General features: G+C 39.5%; 1 protein-coding gene across 1 annotated transcript; it reads left to right on the forward strand.

The window, feature by feature from the left end:
• The first annotated feature begins 3,236 nt into the window (after positions 1–3,236).
• slc6a19b (solute carrier family 6 member 19b) lies at positions 3,237–12,905 on the forward strand. Its single transcript, XM_078798029.1, has 12 exons — positions 3,237–3,435; positions 7,334–7,474; positions 7,543–7,680; positions 7,734–7,915; positions 7,989–8,099; positions 9,588–9,700; positions 9,775–9,903; positions 9,977–10,133; positions 10,893–11,097; positions 11,183–11,342; positions 12,493–12,655; positions 12,732–12,905. Exons 1-12 carry the CDS (start codon positions 3,237–3,239, stop codon positions 12,903–12,905), a joined length of 1,872 nt encoding a protein of 623 aa, XP_078654155.1.
• The last annotated feature ends 2,982 nt before the right edge of the window (positions 12,906–15,887 follow it).

A 15,887-nucleotide genomic window follows, 5' to 3' on the forward strand; every position in this document is an offset into this window, starting at 1 on the left:
AGACACAGGAGTGGAGTGCAGGTAAAATAAAGTGTTTAATACAACCACAATAAGACGTGCGTCGTTCCAAAGTGGCAAAAAAGGTAAAAATAGATAATATAGCAGATAGCATCAAACCTAAAAGCATTCCATTCTCAATGAACCAGCAAATGAGACAAGCCACACATTCTCCTGAAGGAGCTAATTACTAATCACCAGCAGCTGTGACTTGCAGCTTCCATAGAAATGAAGTAAAGGTGAGTGAAAATAGTACAAAACAGGAAGTGTTTGCAAAATAAAACAGGAAATAAGGAGAACCGACACAAAAGATTTATTATGACACCGGCGACCGGGGTTACATGAAGCGTACCTAGCATACACGAGTTGCACGACTCACATTCATACCTATGGACAATTTGGAGTCGCTAATTAACCTAGCATGTTTTTGGAATGTGGGAGGAAACCGGAGTACCCGGAGAAAACCCACGCATGTACGGGGAGAACATGGAAACTCCACACAGAGATGGCCGAGGCTGGAATCGAACTCGTATCTCCTAGCTGTGAGGCCTGCGCGCTAATCACTTTCAGGCTCTCCTACTTTATATTTAGGTTTATTTGGTCTCAAAAAGGGCTGCATGGCGGACGAGTGGTTAGCACGCTGGCCTCACAGCTAGGAGACCCCAGTTTGATTCCACCCTCGACCATCTCTGTGTGAAGTTTGCATGTTCTATGCTAGGTTAATTGGCGACTCCAAATTGTCCATAGGTATGAATGTGAGTGTGAATGGTTGTTTGTCTATATGTGCCCTGTGATTGGCTGGCCACCAGTCCAGGGTGTACCCCGCCTCTCGCCCGAAGACAGCTGGGATAGGCTCCAGCACCCCCACAACCCTTATGAGCATAAGCGGTAGTGAATGAATGAATGAATGAATATCTACTATATTGGGTAATCTAAGTTTAAAAGTGACTATAGGGGTGCTATTTCATGTCTAGAGGGCTCTAATAATGTTACAAAACAGGAATTCACTCATCACGGACCAGCGCGAATGAATATCTGCTATATTGGGTAATCTAAGTGTAAAAGTGACTATAGGGGTGCTATTCCATGTCTAGAGGGCTCTAATAATGTTACAAAACAGGAATTCACTCATCACGGACCAGCTAGCTGTGATGAACTGTACATGTTTTATGATCAGTCTGAGTTTGACCACACTTTGACAGTTTGACCCTGGAACTGACTAGAACTGATTGGCTGGCCACCAGTCCAGGGTGTACCCCGCCTCTCACCCAAAGACAGCTGGGATAGGCTCCAGCACTCCCACAACCCTTGTAAGCATAAGCGGTAGCGAATGAATGAATGAATGAATATCTACTATATTGGGTAATCTACGTGTAAATGTGACTATAGGGGTGCTATTTCATGTCTAGAGGGCTCTAATAATGTTACAAAACAGGATTTCACTCATCACGGACCAGCGCGAATGAATGAATGAATGTCTACTATATTGGGTAATCTAAGTGTAAATGTGACTATAGGGGTGCTATTTCATGTCTAGAGGGCTCTAATCATGTTACAAAACAGGATTTCACTCATCACGGACCAGCGCGAATGAATGAATGAATGTCTACTATATTGGGTAATCTAAGTGTAAATGTGACTATAGGGGTGCTATTTCATGTCTAGAGGGCTCTAATAATGTTACAAAACAGGAATTCACTCATCACGGACCAGCTAGCTGTGATGAACTGTACATGTTTTATGATCAGTTTGAAACAGTTTGACCCCGGAACTGACTAGAACTGATGGCCACCAGTCCAGGGTGTACCCCGCCTCTCGCCCGAAGACAGCTGGGATAGGCTCCAGCACCCCCACAACCCTTGTGAGCATAAGCGGTAATGAATGAATGAATATCTACAATATTGGGTAATCTAAGTGTAAATGTGACTATAGGGGTGCTATTTCATGTCTAGAGGGCTCTAATAATGTTACAAAACAGGAATTCACTCATCACGGACCAGCGCGAATGAATGCATTAATGAATATCTATTATATTGGGTAATCTAAGTGTAAACGTGACTATAGGGGTGCTATTTCATGTCTAGAGGGCTCTAATAATGTTACAAAACAGGAATTCACTCATCACGGACCAGCGCGAATGAATGCATTAATGAATATCTATTATATTGGGTAATCTAAGTGTAAACGTGACTATAGGGGTGCTATTTCATGTCTAGAGGGCTCTAATAATGTTACAAAACAGGAATTCACTCATCACGGACCAGCTAGCTGTGATGAACTGTACATGTTTTATGATCAGTCTGAGACAGTTTGACCCTAGAACTGACTAGAACTGATTGACTGGCCACCAGTTCAGGGTGTACCCCACCTCTCGCCCAAAGACAGCTGGGATAGGCTCCAGCACCCCCACAACCCTTGTAAGCATAAGCGGTAGCGAATGAATGAATGAATGAATATCTACTATATTGGGTAATCTACGTGTAAATGTGACTATAGGGGTGCTATTTCATGTCTAGAGGGCTCTAATAATGTTACAAAACAGGAACTCACTCATCACGGACCAGCTAGCTGTGATGAACTGTACATGTTTTATGATCAGTCTGAAACAGTTTGACTCTGGAACTGACTAGAACTGATTGACTGGCGACCAGTCCAGTGTGTACCCCGCCTCTCCCCCTGCCTAGGCTCCAGCACTCATCGCGACCCTAGTGAAGATAAGCGGTAGAAAATGAATGAATGTTGTCAAAAACTGTTGAACGTCAATATGTGGGACATTAAACATTGTTTTTTCATTCCGTTAAATAAAAAAAAAACGGTTATCCAGTCAGATTTTTGTTATTTTTGAAGAATTTAAGTTAAGCATCTCATTATAATGACTTTTTGCCATTAATGGCAACCAAATATATCAATAAAAGTCATGGAATATTATTCTGTCCTATTGTGTCAATGTGTTAAAAACAATACCTATAAAATATAAACACTATCTCAGGTTTTGCTGAGACGGTGATTACCAAACCTCAGAAGGGTCACCCTGTACACTAAATACCATTAAAACTGAATACGTTCCTATAAAGTTTAGAGCAAAGAGCAAAGAGCAATAACTCATCCTATGTTGTGCTGCTGTGCGTCAAAAGGTGTGTCACCTCCATCCCGATGCTCCTTTGTCAATCGATAACAGACCTCCACTATATAACTTGGAGACATCATTTACACCCCAAGGCTCCCCCAAGACCAAGATCATGAAGCTCCGAGTCATCAACCAGGGCCTGGATGATAGGATACTGTCCCATAAGCAGCTGGACCAGCTGGAGCATGACGAGGCCGGGGATAGACCCAAATGGGACAACAAGGCTCAGTACATGCTGACCTGCGTGGGCTTCTGTGTGGGACTCGGAAATGTCTGGCGCTTCCCCTATTTGTGTCAGAGTCACGGAGGAGGTGGGTGACCACTAGTACACTTCATGATTACAGTTTATACGGTGGTCATTTCAACAAAAGTATATAATAATTATGTGTGTGTATATTTCCAAGAGTTGGACAATATCGGCGTTTTTTGGCAAAAAAAAAGCCAATATCAGACATCCCTATAGTGCAGGGGTGGGCAAATATTTTGACTCGTGGGCTGCATTAAGTTAACTAAATTGTCCGGGGGGGGGTCAGAACATATATTTAACACACACAATATTTTATGCTTATAATTTTCCTTGAATTATTTGTCTAATTTTATCTGTCAAAGCTGTATGTTAAACATCAGACCATTAATAACGCTTGGTGGGCCGCATGTGGCCCCCGGGCCGTAGTTTGCGCACCACTGCTATAGTGGATATATTTCTTAATTTTTCTTTTTTTATTTATTACTTAATTTTTAAACATCAATAATGCTTTAAAGTGCACTGGCACATCAAACTGTGTCATGTAATTTTACAGTTTTTTATATATATTATACTATATATTTTAATTTATTTATTTTATATAATTATATATTTTTTATATATTACTTAATTTTTTTTCATGACTTAATTTAAACATCAGACCATTAATAACGCTTGGTGGGCCGCATGTGGCCCCTGGGCCGTAGTTTGCGCACCACTGCTATAGTGGATATATTATTTAATTTTTCTTTTTTTATTTACTTAATTTTTCAACATTAATAATGCTTTAAAGTGCACTGGCACATCAAACTATGTCATTTAATTTTACAGTTTTTTAATTATTATTATTATTATTTTTTTTTTTTACTAAATAAGACATCCGACATCCGCAAGTCATGTTGCCAGTTTGTATGTTAAAAGTTTAAATACTTTGAAAGCAACTGGCGAGCCAGATTCAAACGCTTAGTGGGCCGCATTCGGCCCCCGGGCCGTAGTTTGCGCACCACTGCTATAGTGGATATATTATTTAATTTTTCTTTTTTTATTTACTTAATTTTTAAACATTAATAATGCTTTAAAGTGCACTGGCACATCAAACTATGTCATTTAATTTTACAGTTTTGTATATATATTATATTATATATTTTAAATGTATTTATTTATTTTATATAATCAAACTATGTCATTTAATTTTACAGTTTTTTCATTATTATTGTATTTATTTATTTTTTTTACTAAATAAGACATCCGACTTGCAAGTCATGTTGCCAGTTTGTATGTTGAAAGTTGAAATACTTTGAAAGCAACTAGCGGGCCAGATTCAAACGCTTAGTGGGCCGCATTCGGCCCCCGGGCCGTAGTTTGTGCACCACTGCTATAGTGCATATATTACTTAATTTTTCAACATTAATAAGGGCACTGGCACATCAAACTATGTCATTTAATTTTACAGTTTTTTATTATTAATTTAATTAATTAAAATATTATTAATATTCTAATTATAATTTTTTCTTTTTTGATTACTTAATTTTTCAACATTAATAATGCTTTAAAGTGCACTGGCACATCAAATTATGTCATTTAATTTAACTGTTTTTTAAATTATTAATTTTATTAGTTAAAATATTATGAATATTATAATTATTAATTTTTCTGTTTTTATTACTTAATTTTTCAACATTAATAATGCTTTAAAGTACACTAGAAAGTGGAAAGGAAAATGTCCAGATTCATGTATTAACGTTAGGAAGCTACCTACAGAAATTGCTGGAAGGTTATTGGCTCTTGGCTCACCATTGGAGGATACATATCTGCAATATTGCACATCATTTTTAACTTTTTTTTTTCCTCAAACTCTTCAGATTATGAGTTATTGTCCCTTGGCATGACAATGATCCCAATCTTACATCCATCATCTTATATCTATAGTTGGCTAAATAATAAATAAGCCATATTGATATACTCCGATTCTGTAAACAACAGCAGCTATTAAATATAAAAATATGATTTATCACTTATTCTTATGCTATGATATACCTTCCATGTGCGAACAAACTGAACCATAAAGTCCGTCCAATCTATTGATTTCAACTTCCCTCTTGGAGATAATGTAGATATACATCATGTAGTACATGGAGATCCATGTATGTGGTATTGTAGTCTTTTTCCAAGTACTAAGCTGCTGATGCTGCAAGAACTGTACCCTCACTGTAAGATAAGAGCGTTAATATTCTCTACAAAGGCTGACATTCTTGTAAAGTACACGTGGCCGGCATTGGTGGGTTGCATCACAAAACAGGCCGCATCAGCTGTCTGTTTTTATGTACGCATGTGTCATGTTATGTAATAGGAAGTATAGAACAATATTGGACCGTGACCCCACAGAAAAAAGCGACTAAGCTGCTAAAGTCACAACATTTTTGTGACACGGTGGACGAGTGGTTAGCGCGCAGACCTCACAGCTAGGAAACCCGAGTTCAATCCCACCCTCGGGCATCTCTGTGTGGATAAGCGGTAGAAAATGAATGAATGAATGAGTTTATATAGTGGCTAGCAGGCCTTACCCAAGTTCGATTCCACCCATGGCCATCTCTGTGTGGAGTTTTCATGTTCTCGCTGTGCATGCGTGGGTTTTCTCCGGGTATTCCGGTTTCCTCCCACATTCCAAAAACATGCTAGGTTAATTATCGACTACAAATTGTCCATAAGTATGAATGTTATATATTATATATTCCTGCCGCAAGGCATGCTGGGTAGTGTATATCAATTAGGTCGTCAGAGAAGTAAACAAGGAGTTAACATACTTTTGATATTCAATGTTTTAATGTTCATAGTTTATATTGTGGCTGCACGGCAGTCGAGTGGTTAGCACCCAAGTTCGATTCCACCCTCGGCCATCTCTGTGTGGAGTTTGCATGTAAACACCAATATCCCTCAGATTGGGCTATTTGGAATTCAAGCTAATGTTTCACCTAAAACAAAATTAGGGCTGTCAAATTTTAATCAGATTAATCACAGTTTTAAGTGAATTAATCATGATTAATCATCATTCACAACTACAGGTATGTCGGAAATATGGCAATTTTTAAATTAAATACTGTGATAAATAATAAATGATGATGAATTAGGGCTGCAGGGCGGATGAGTGGTTTGCGCGTAGACCTCACAGCCTTGGAGACGAGGGTTCAATTCCACCCTCGGCCATCTCTGTGTGGAGTTTGCATGTTCTCCCCGTGCATGTGTGTTTTTTTTTCCGGGTACTCCGGTTTCCTCCCACATTCCAAAAACATGCTAGGTTAATTAGCGACTCCAAATTGTCCATAGGTATGAATGTGAGTGTGAATGGTTGTTTGTCTATATGTGCCCTGTGATTGGCTGGCCACCAGTCCAGGGTGTACCTGAAGACACCTCTCGCCTGAAGACAGCTGGGATAGGCTCCAGCACCCCCGCGACCCTCGTGAGGAAAAGCGGTAGAAAATGAATGAATGAATGCAGAAAACAGGTGAGCGAGTGGTTAGCACACAGGCCTCACAGCTAGGAGACCTGAGTTCAATCCCACCCTTGGCCATCTCTGTGTGGAATTTGCATGTTTTTCACATGTCCAGGGTGTACCCCACCTCTCGCCCGAAGACAACTGGGATAGGCTCCAGCACCCCCTCGTGAGGAAAAGCGTTAGAAAATGAATGAATGCAGAAAACAGGCTGCACGGTGGAAGTGGTTAGCACACAGGCCTCACAGCTAGGAGACCTGAGTTCAATCCCACCCTCGGACATTTCTGTGTGGAATTTGCATGTTTTCCACATATCCAGGGTGTCCAGGGGGTACCCCGCCTCTCGCCCAAAGACAGCTGGGATAGGCTCCAGCACCCCTGCGACCCTTGTGAGGATAAGCGGTAGAAAATGAATGAATGAATGAATATGATTTAGTTTTATTTTTGAGTTAAATAAAAACGGACTTTCTTGCAGGGGCTTTCATGATTCCCTTTTTAATCCTGCTGGTCCTTGAAGGCATCCCACTTTTGCATCTTGAGTTCGCCATCGGTCAGCGTTTGAGGCGAGGCAGTTTGGGAGTTTGGTCCTCTATTCATCCCTACCTAAGTGGGATCGGTGAGTGACGCTTTGGCCTCGCACCAAAGTTAAATTCCCCCTGTTAAGGTCTTATTATCTTCTTGCAGGTATCGCCTCCATGTGTGTTTCTCTAACCATCAGCCTGTACTACAACACCATCATTGCTTGGATCCTTTGGTACTTCTTCAACTCTTTCCAAGAACCTCTACCTTGGAGCTACTGCCCGATGAATGACAACCTAACAGGTAATGTAGAAGTTCTACCACAAGATGAAATCCACAACATGCCATTCTTACAGGCCTGGTCTCGGAGTGCGAAAGGAGCTCCCCCGTGGACTACTTCTGGTACAGAGAGACTTTAAACACAACTGCGAACATTATCGATGATGGCGGCATACAATGGTGGACGTTGCTATGTCATATATGCGCCTGGTCCGTGCTATACATCTGTATTGTACGTGGTATCGAGACTACAGGGAAGGTGAGGTGTATGTTTATAATGATATCAAATGATCATCTATATTGATACTAAAGATGATATATTTATCTTGAAGGCCGTCTATGTGACGTCAACGCTTCCTTATGTGGTGTTGACCATCTTTCTGATCAGGGGATTGACCCTGAAGGGATCTTTGAGTGGGCTCAAGTTTCTTTTCACACCGAATGTAAGTTCATTCATTTTCTACCGCTTATCCTCACAAGGGTCGCTGGAGCCTATCCCAGCTGTCTTCAAGCGAGAGGCATACAGGTACACCCTGGACTGGTGGCCAGCCAATCACAGGGCACATATAGACAAACAACCATTCACACTCACATTCATACCTATGAACAATTTGGAGTCGCTAATTAACCTAGCATGTTTTTGGAATGTGGGAGGAAACCGGAGTACCCGGAGAAAACCCACGCATGCACGGGGAGAACATGCAAACTCCACACAGAGATGTCCGAGAGTGGAATCGAACATGGATCTCCTAGCTGTGTGGCCTGCGCGCTAACCACGCATTTTACCACATTTTATATGCCATGAGAAGAATTCAAACATATTTTCAATATTATTCTGCGCCATTGATCACCATTATCATATTATATCACATTATTTTTTGAGCAAGTGTGAGTGACAGGAAGAAAAGCTCTGACTCACTTGGAGAGAAGTCCTTTGGCGTCACGTTTTGGTTTGCTTGTCTAAATCTCCAGAGCTTTTTTTGCTGTTAATAAAAATACCATCGGGTTCGTGTGGTTAGCGCGCAGACCTCACAGCTAGGAGACCCAGGTTCAATTCCACCCTCTGCCATATTTGTGTGGAGTTTGCATGTTCTCCCCATGCATGCGTGGGTTTCCTCCTGCATTCCAAAAACATGCTAGGTTAATTGATTAATTAATTAATTGATTTTAATCAGATTAATCACAGTTTTAAATGAATTAATCATGATTAATCACCATTTGCAACTACAAGTATGTCGGAAATATGACAATTTTTAAATTAAATACTGTGATAAATAATGATAAATTAGGGCTGCATGGCGGTCGAGTGGTTAGTGCGTAGACCTCACAGCTAGGAGACGAGGGTTCAATTCCACCCTCGGCCATCTTTGTGTGGAGTTTTCATGTTCTCCCCGTGCATGCGTGGGTTTTCTCCGGGTACTCCGGTTTCCTCCCACATTCCAAAAACATGCTAGGTTAATTGGCGACTCCAAATTGTCCATAGGTATGAATGTGAGTGTGAATGGTTGTTTGTCTATATGTGCCCTGTGATTGGCTGGCCACCAGTCCAGGGTGTACCCCGCCTCTCGCCCCAAGACAGCTGGGATAGGCTCCAGCACCCCTGTGACCCTTGTGAGGATAAGGAATTGAAGAATTGAGGAATTGAGCCCTGGTCTCCTAGCTGTGAGGTCTGCGTGCTAACCACTCGACCACCGTGCAATCCATTTTAATAGTGATAAACATGAAAAAATACATGTTTTTGTAATTCCTCATTGTACGAAGTCAAAAGGTACTGCAGCTATTGTTTACAAGAACTTCCTGTTCTGTATATTATTGCTCTACCAGATGCATGTGCAAAGAAAGGAATAATTGCAGTGTTCAATCTATATGTATAATCATAATAACGAATGCAAACATAACGACATCAATGATGACTTACTTCCAATGTGCAGCTTTCAGAGCTGGCGAAGCCCGCAACGTGGATGAACGCAGGCGCCCAGGTGTTCTACTCCTTCTCTTTGGCGTTTGGCGGCCTCATCTCCTTCTCCAGCTACAACTCGGTGCAGTAAGTATGGATGCTGATTGGATCCATGCTAACAACAAGATTTTAATGTAACGCCTGCTGCTATACGCTTCCAGTAACAACTGCGAACAGGACGCGGTGATCATATCCATCATTAACGGCATCACGTCCGTGTTCGCCGCTACCGTCATCTACACAGTCATCGGCTTCCGGGCAACGCAACGATTTGACACGTGCATTGCTGGGTACATCGCATTCTCGCACTTTTGACGCTTTTCTATACCAGCTTATTTTATTCATATGTGTTTGACATTCCAGGAACATCCTGACACTACTGAACGCATTTGATCTTCCCGAGGGCTACGTCACTGACAGCAACTATACAGAAGCTTTACGACATCTCAATGCGACATATCCAGATGTTGTTCAAGGGCTGGATCTGAGTGGCTGTGATTTAAATACCTTTCTCAGTGAGGTAACTACTCATTGGCTCTCTACAAGACGATGGCGGAACACGTAAACACTAATTTGGCTATTTGGAATTCAAGCTAAAGTTTCACCTAAAACAAAATTAGGACTGTCAAATTTTAATCAGATTAATCACAGTTTTTAAATGAGTTAATCATGATTAATCACCATTCGCAACTACAGGTATGTCGGAACTATGACAATTTTCCAATGAGATACTGTGATAAATAATGTTAAATTAGGTTAGCGCGTAGATCTCACAGCTAGGAGACGAGGGTTCAATTCCACCCTCGGCCATCTCTGTGTGGAGTTTGCATGTTCTCCCCGTGCATGCGTGGGTTTTTTCCGGGGACTCCGGTTTCCTCCTACATTCCAAAAACATGCTAGGTTAATTGGCGACTGGGTAGTTTCGCAAAAAAGGCAAAGAAAAAGCAAAACCTTTTTGCTGTGACATCAGTTCAAACTATTAACTTTTATTTAGAGCTGGAACGTGGGCCGCATGTTGGCTACACAGTCAGGAGATCGGGAAGACTAAATTGTCCATAGGTTTGAATGTGAGTGTCAATGATGATGGTGAGTAGTCTAAGTCAGCTGGGATAGGCTCAAGCATGAGGATGAGGATAAGAGGCACAGTTACCGTGAAGTAACTAATTTATTTAATTAATTACAATCTTTTTATATATATATATATTTAATTAACGCGAGCACTACTACTAACTTAACTACTACTGTATTCTAACATAAAAAATTTTTTTTTTTGTTTTAGGGAGTTGAAGGAACCGGTTTGGCATTCATTGTATTCACTGAGTCCATCACTAAGATGCCCTTCGCCCCCCTGTGGGCCGTGCTGTTCTTCATCATGCTCTTTAGCCTTGGACTGTCTTCTATGTTTGGGAACATTGAGGGCGTTATGGTTCCGCTGCAGGACCTCAAGGTTTTTCCCAAGAAGTGGCCCAAAGAGGCTGTCACCGGTAATAAATAAAAAAAATAAATAAATGTTTGCAGTATATAGAATATATTGTAAATATGTTGTGAATATCGTGTGCTTCCTTCAAGGTGTGACATGTTTGCTGTGCTGTCTGGTGGGCCTGATCTTCGTCCAAGGTTCTGGGAACTATTGGCTTTCACTCTTTGACACCTATGGGGGATCCATACCTCTGCTGGTGGTTGGATTCTGTGAGATGGTCTCTGTGGTTTACATATATGGAATAGACAGGTAATATTCATGTACTCTCGTCCATTGCCGGGGTACTTTGGGTTGGTTGAAGTTATAATTTGTAGCACAGAACAAAAAAAAAGTTAACGCATGACAAAACCCAACACCTAAACGCCAAACATAACCTAAAAATGTTATTTCCACATGGCCACAAGGCATGCTGGGTAGTCCAGCTGCAACAACAATATAAACTCATTCATTCATTTTCTACCACTTATCCTCACGAGGGTTGCGGGGGTGCTGGAGCCTATCCCAGCTGTCTTTGGGCGAGAGGCGGGGTACACCCTGGACTGGTGGCCAGCCAATCACAGGGCACATATAGACAAACAACCATTCACACTCACATTCATACCTATGGACAATTTGGAGTCGCCAATTAACCTAGCATGTTTTTGGAATGTGGGAGGAAACCGGAGTACCCGGAGAAAACCCACTTATGCACGGGGGAGAACATGCAAACTCCACACAGAGATGGCCAAGGGTGGAATTGAACCCTTGTCTCCTAGCTGAGAGGTCTACGCACTCACCATTCGACCGCCGTGCAGCCCTAATTCATCATCATTTATTATTTATCACAGTATTTAATTTCAAAATTGCCATATTTCCGACATACTGTAGTTGCGAGTGATTAATCATGATTAATTCACTTAAAACTGTGATTAATCTGATTAAAATTTGACAGCCCTAATTTTGTTTTAGGTGAAACATTGAATTCCAAATAGCCCAATCTGAGGGATATTGGTGTTTACATGCAAACTCCACACAGAGATGGCCGAGGGTGGAATCGAACTTGTGTGCTAACCACTCGACTGCCGTGCAGCCACAATATAAACTATGTACATTAAAACATTGCATATCAAAAGTATGTTAACTCCTTCTTGTTTACTTCTCTGACAACCTAATTGATATATGCTACCCAGCATGCCTTGCGGCAGGAAAATATGGGTGTTTTTTGGCATTGGTATTGTGCATAGTGTGCCCACATGGTGCAGTGTTTTGTGCGTCGTATGTTTGGAAGGCTTTTCTGTACAAGCTACAGATGACTATACATACAACTAACAAATATACTATACATTACATACAATTAGCATATATTAGCATATATTAGCATATAAAGCGTCCCACGTACCATAAATGTGTGTGTGCTCAGGTTCAACGATGACATAGAGTTCATGATCGGACACAAACCCAACATGTTCTGGCAGGTCACATGGAGAGTCATCAGTCCACTCATCATGATCTTCATCCTAATCTTCTACTTCATCACCAAAATCTCCGAAAATCTGGTCTACAAAGCTTGGGATCCTGAATCGGTACCACCACCAATATCACATCTTTTACACCAGGAAGTGATTTGCTCATAACAAACCTGGTGTTGCTACCTTTCAGGAGAAGTTCCCAACTCTGGAGGAGAAGACCTATCCACCTTGGATCTATGTGATCATCTTCATCCTGGCAGGGATCCCCAGCATCGCCATTCCGGTCATTGCTGTGTTTAAGTGTTTGAAGGCAAAGACGACAGAGAAGTTACAGCTCCATCTTCAAACGAATGAACCCAAATGAGCCTGATTCTAATTCTTCTTTTTCATTTCAGCCCAAACATTTGTAGGAATACAGGAACTTATGTCTCTTTTATATGTCTTCATGTTAAATGGGCTTGTATTGTAAACTCAGACTGTTCATGTTGTACAGCTAAGTGTCCAGCAGGGGTCGTTATAGTCACATGGACTTGTGTACATGGACTTCTATACCAGGGGTCTCAAACTCAATTTACTTGGGGGCCACTGGAGCTCGGGTCTGGGTGAGACTGGGCCGCATCAGGTTTTCCCAAAAACATTTTTTTTATTTTTTTCATTTATTAAAAACAAAAAAAAATTAAAAAACTTCGCTTTGGTTCCAATTTTCTACAATAAAAGCTCTGATAAAACATTCCACTGTTCTCAAATATCTTAATTTTTATTTTTCTACACAAAAATAAATAAACAAATCAAGAATAAAGAAAATCAATCAATCAGTAATAAATAAATATAATAATAATAATAAAACGGCAAATAATAAAAACTTAAGAAACCGCATATAGTTGGTGGGTAGACAAATTATTTTTTTCAGATTAAAATGAACAAAGCATTATTAGAGCCCTGTAGACATGACAAAACACGACTATAGTCACATTTATACTCTTTTTATTTACAACATATTGCGCAACTGCAGGGTCTTGAGACACATGCTAACTCGCAAACTAGAGAGCTAGCGACCTAAACGGTAGCCTTCAAGTTATTTCCTTTAAACTTAAATAGCCAAAAACTTACCACTTCCACACGGATAGGGAGGATAACTATTAACAGTTATTTAACCTTTAACATGAACATTAATCAAACGTAATAATTTTTTCTGGGTACATGATATCATACAGCATCCATATCAAACTTGCTAACATTAAACTTTCATATCAAGGCGGGGGCCTCAAACTGGTGTCCTGCAGCCACATTTGGCCCGCGGGCCGCGTGTTTGAGACCCCTGTTCTATACTGTTTAGGTTGAGAGTAATAGGCTCAATAAGCCTTACATATTGTTATTTTTCTATCATGAGACTTATTTCATTGTGTGGATCCAAGCGTCATAATCATTTCTATTATCCACTGACCAAGTAACATGAATAAGTCATGCTTAGTATTGATGTTGCATTCCATGGCTTTTTATTTATTATCGTCCTAATATTGTATTATGGCAATATGCTAAAGGAAGAAGCCGAGGCTACATGTTCCATTCTTCACACGGAAGCAGTTTTGATTGATAATTCTTTGTCATTAATACAAGCTCGGTTGTACTGTTTTAATAAAACATCATCTGGGTCATTTTCATATCTGAGCCGTGCACAGTCTGGAGCCACTTAACCGAAATGATACTGATTTTTTTTTGTGTTTATATAGTACAAATGAATGATTCATCTGAATAATAAATGAAGTGAAAGATAGAGGCTCCTTATTAATTAATCAAGACATGAATATGATGTGAAAATAACCCACCGGTGAACTTCAGCACATGAAAAACCAAAGCGTGGGTGCCACTGTGACATTGCAGAGGTTTTCACTGCATGGTAGCGCATGTTAAAATACATTTTGAAGATATATATAATACTAAATAATAGATATTATTTGATATTATTGCTATTGTGCTGGGTCCACACAAAATCTAAGAGAATAAAATGTCCTAACTTGATGAAAATGTAAAAACATTGACAAAATGGAATGATGCAATTAAAGGTCATTTTCATTATGTAAAGGAACACATGGAGATATGCTCAAAATATATAAATTATATAATAATATATAAAATATATTAGCAGGATGCTCTTTTATCCCATTGTTGCTGTTGATTTTTAAACATTTTCCAAATATTTACTATTTCACTAAAATGACATTATTTATTTATTATTTTCATGTTTTGACTTTATACATGTAAAATGACAAGGCTTTTTTTAAATTATTTATGCTGTTTTTCATTTGAAATTTGAATGATGACTTTATTCCCATCATATTTTAACTTTTTACGCGACCAAAAACGACACTTTTATTTGTTTTTTGTTTTCATTTGACCACTTTGTTATTTTTCCATTATAATATTATATCATAACTTTCATCCATGACTTCCATGATGCAATTAAAGGCCATTCTCGTTATATAAAACAACACAAGGAGATATGCTAAATATATAAAATATATTGTATATTTCCAGAAAAAACTTGGTAATATACTGTAGGGAAAAAAGTATATTATTAGGATGCTCTTTTTTTAATTTTCTAAATATTTAATCACTATTACACGAAAATGACATGATTTTTTTTAGTTTTTTTTCAATTTATATATATATATATATATATATAATATATATTTTTTATTTTTATGTGTTAGAATATGATTTTTTTTATTTTCGTATTTTGACTTTATACGTCTAAAATGATAAAAAAATGTATTTATGCTGTTTTTCTTTTGAAATTTGAATGATCATATTTTGACTTTTTACATTACTTAATCTTCCAAAAATTACACTTTTATTTGTTTTTTTGTTTTATTTGACCACTGTATGCTATTTTTCCTTATAATATGATATCATAACTTCCATCCATCCGTTTTCTAGACCGCTTATCCTCAATAGGGTCGCAGGAAGTATGCTGGAGCCTATCCCGGCTGACTTGGGGCAAGAGGCACAGTACATGGAGGGCACATATAAACAAACGTGGACCTATGGACAATTTGGAGTCACCAATTAACTTTTTTTTTAACAATTTTTGGAATTAGAGTCCCCGGAGAATCAAACCACTCAGTCCACCGTGCAGCCTCTATCATAACTTGTAAAAATGTGAAACAATGCTACTGTATTAAGTGCAATAGATGATATTATGTCACCTGTAAGGTGTGACAGTAAAATACCCAGCATACCTCAACATGCGCATGTGTGCAGTCACATACAGTTATCCTTTTTTTTTTTTTTTTTTGTGGCACGGCTGGACGGTGACATTGTCCTCTGGCGGTGTCACGTGCTGTGG

Source organism: Doryrhamphus excisus, linkage group LG17, assembly GCF_037039965.1.
Source record: "Doryrhamphus excisus strain RoL-2023G ecotype Guam linkage group LG17, RoL_Dexc_Guam_v1.1, whole genome shotgun sequence".
Lineage (NCBI taxonomy): Eukaryota > Metazoa > Chordata > Actinopteri > Syngnathiformes > Syngnathidae > Doryrhamphus > Doryrhamphus excisus.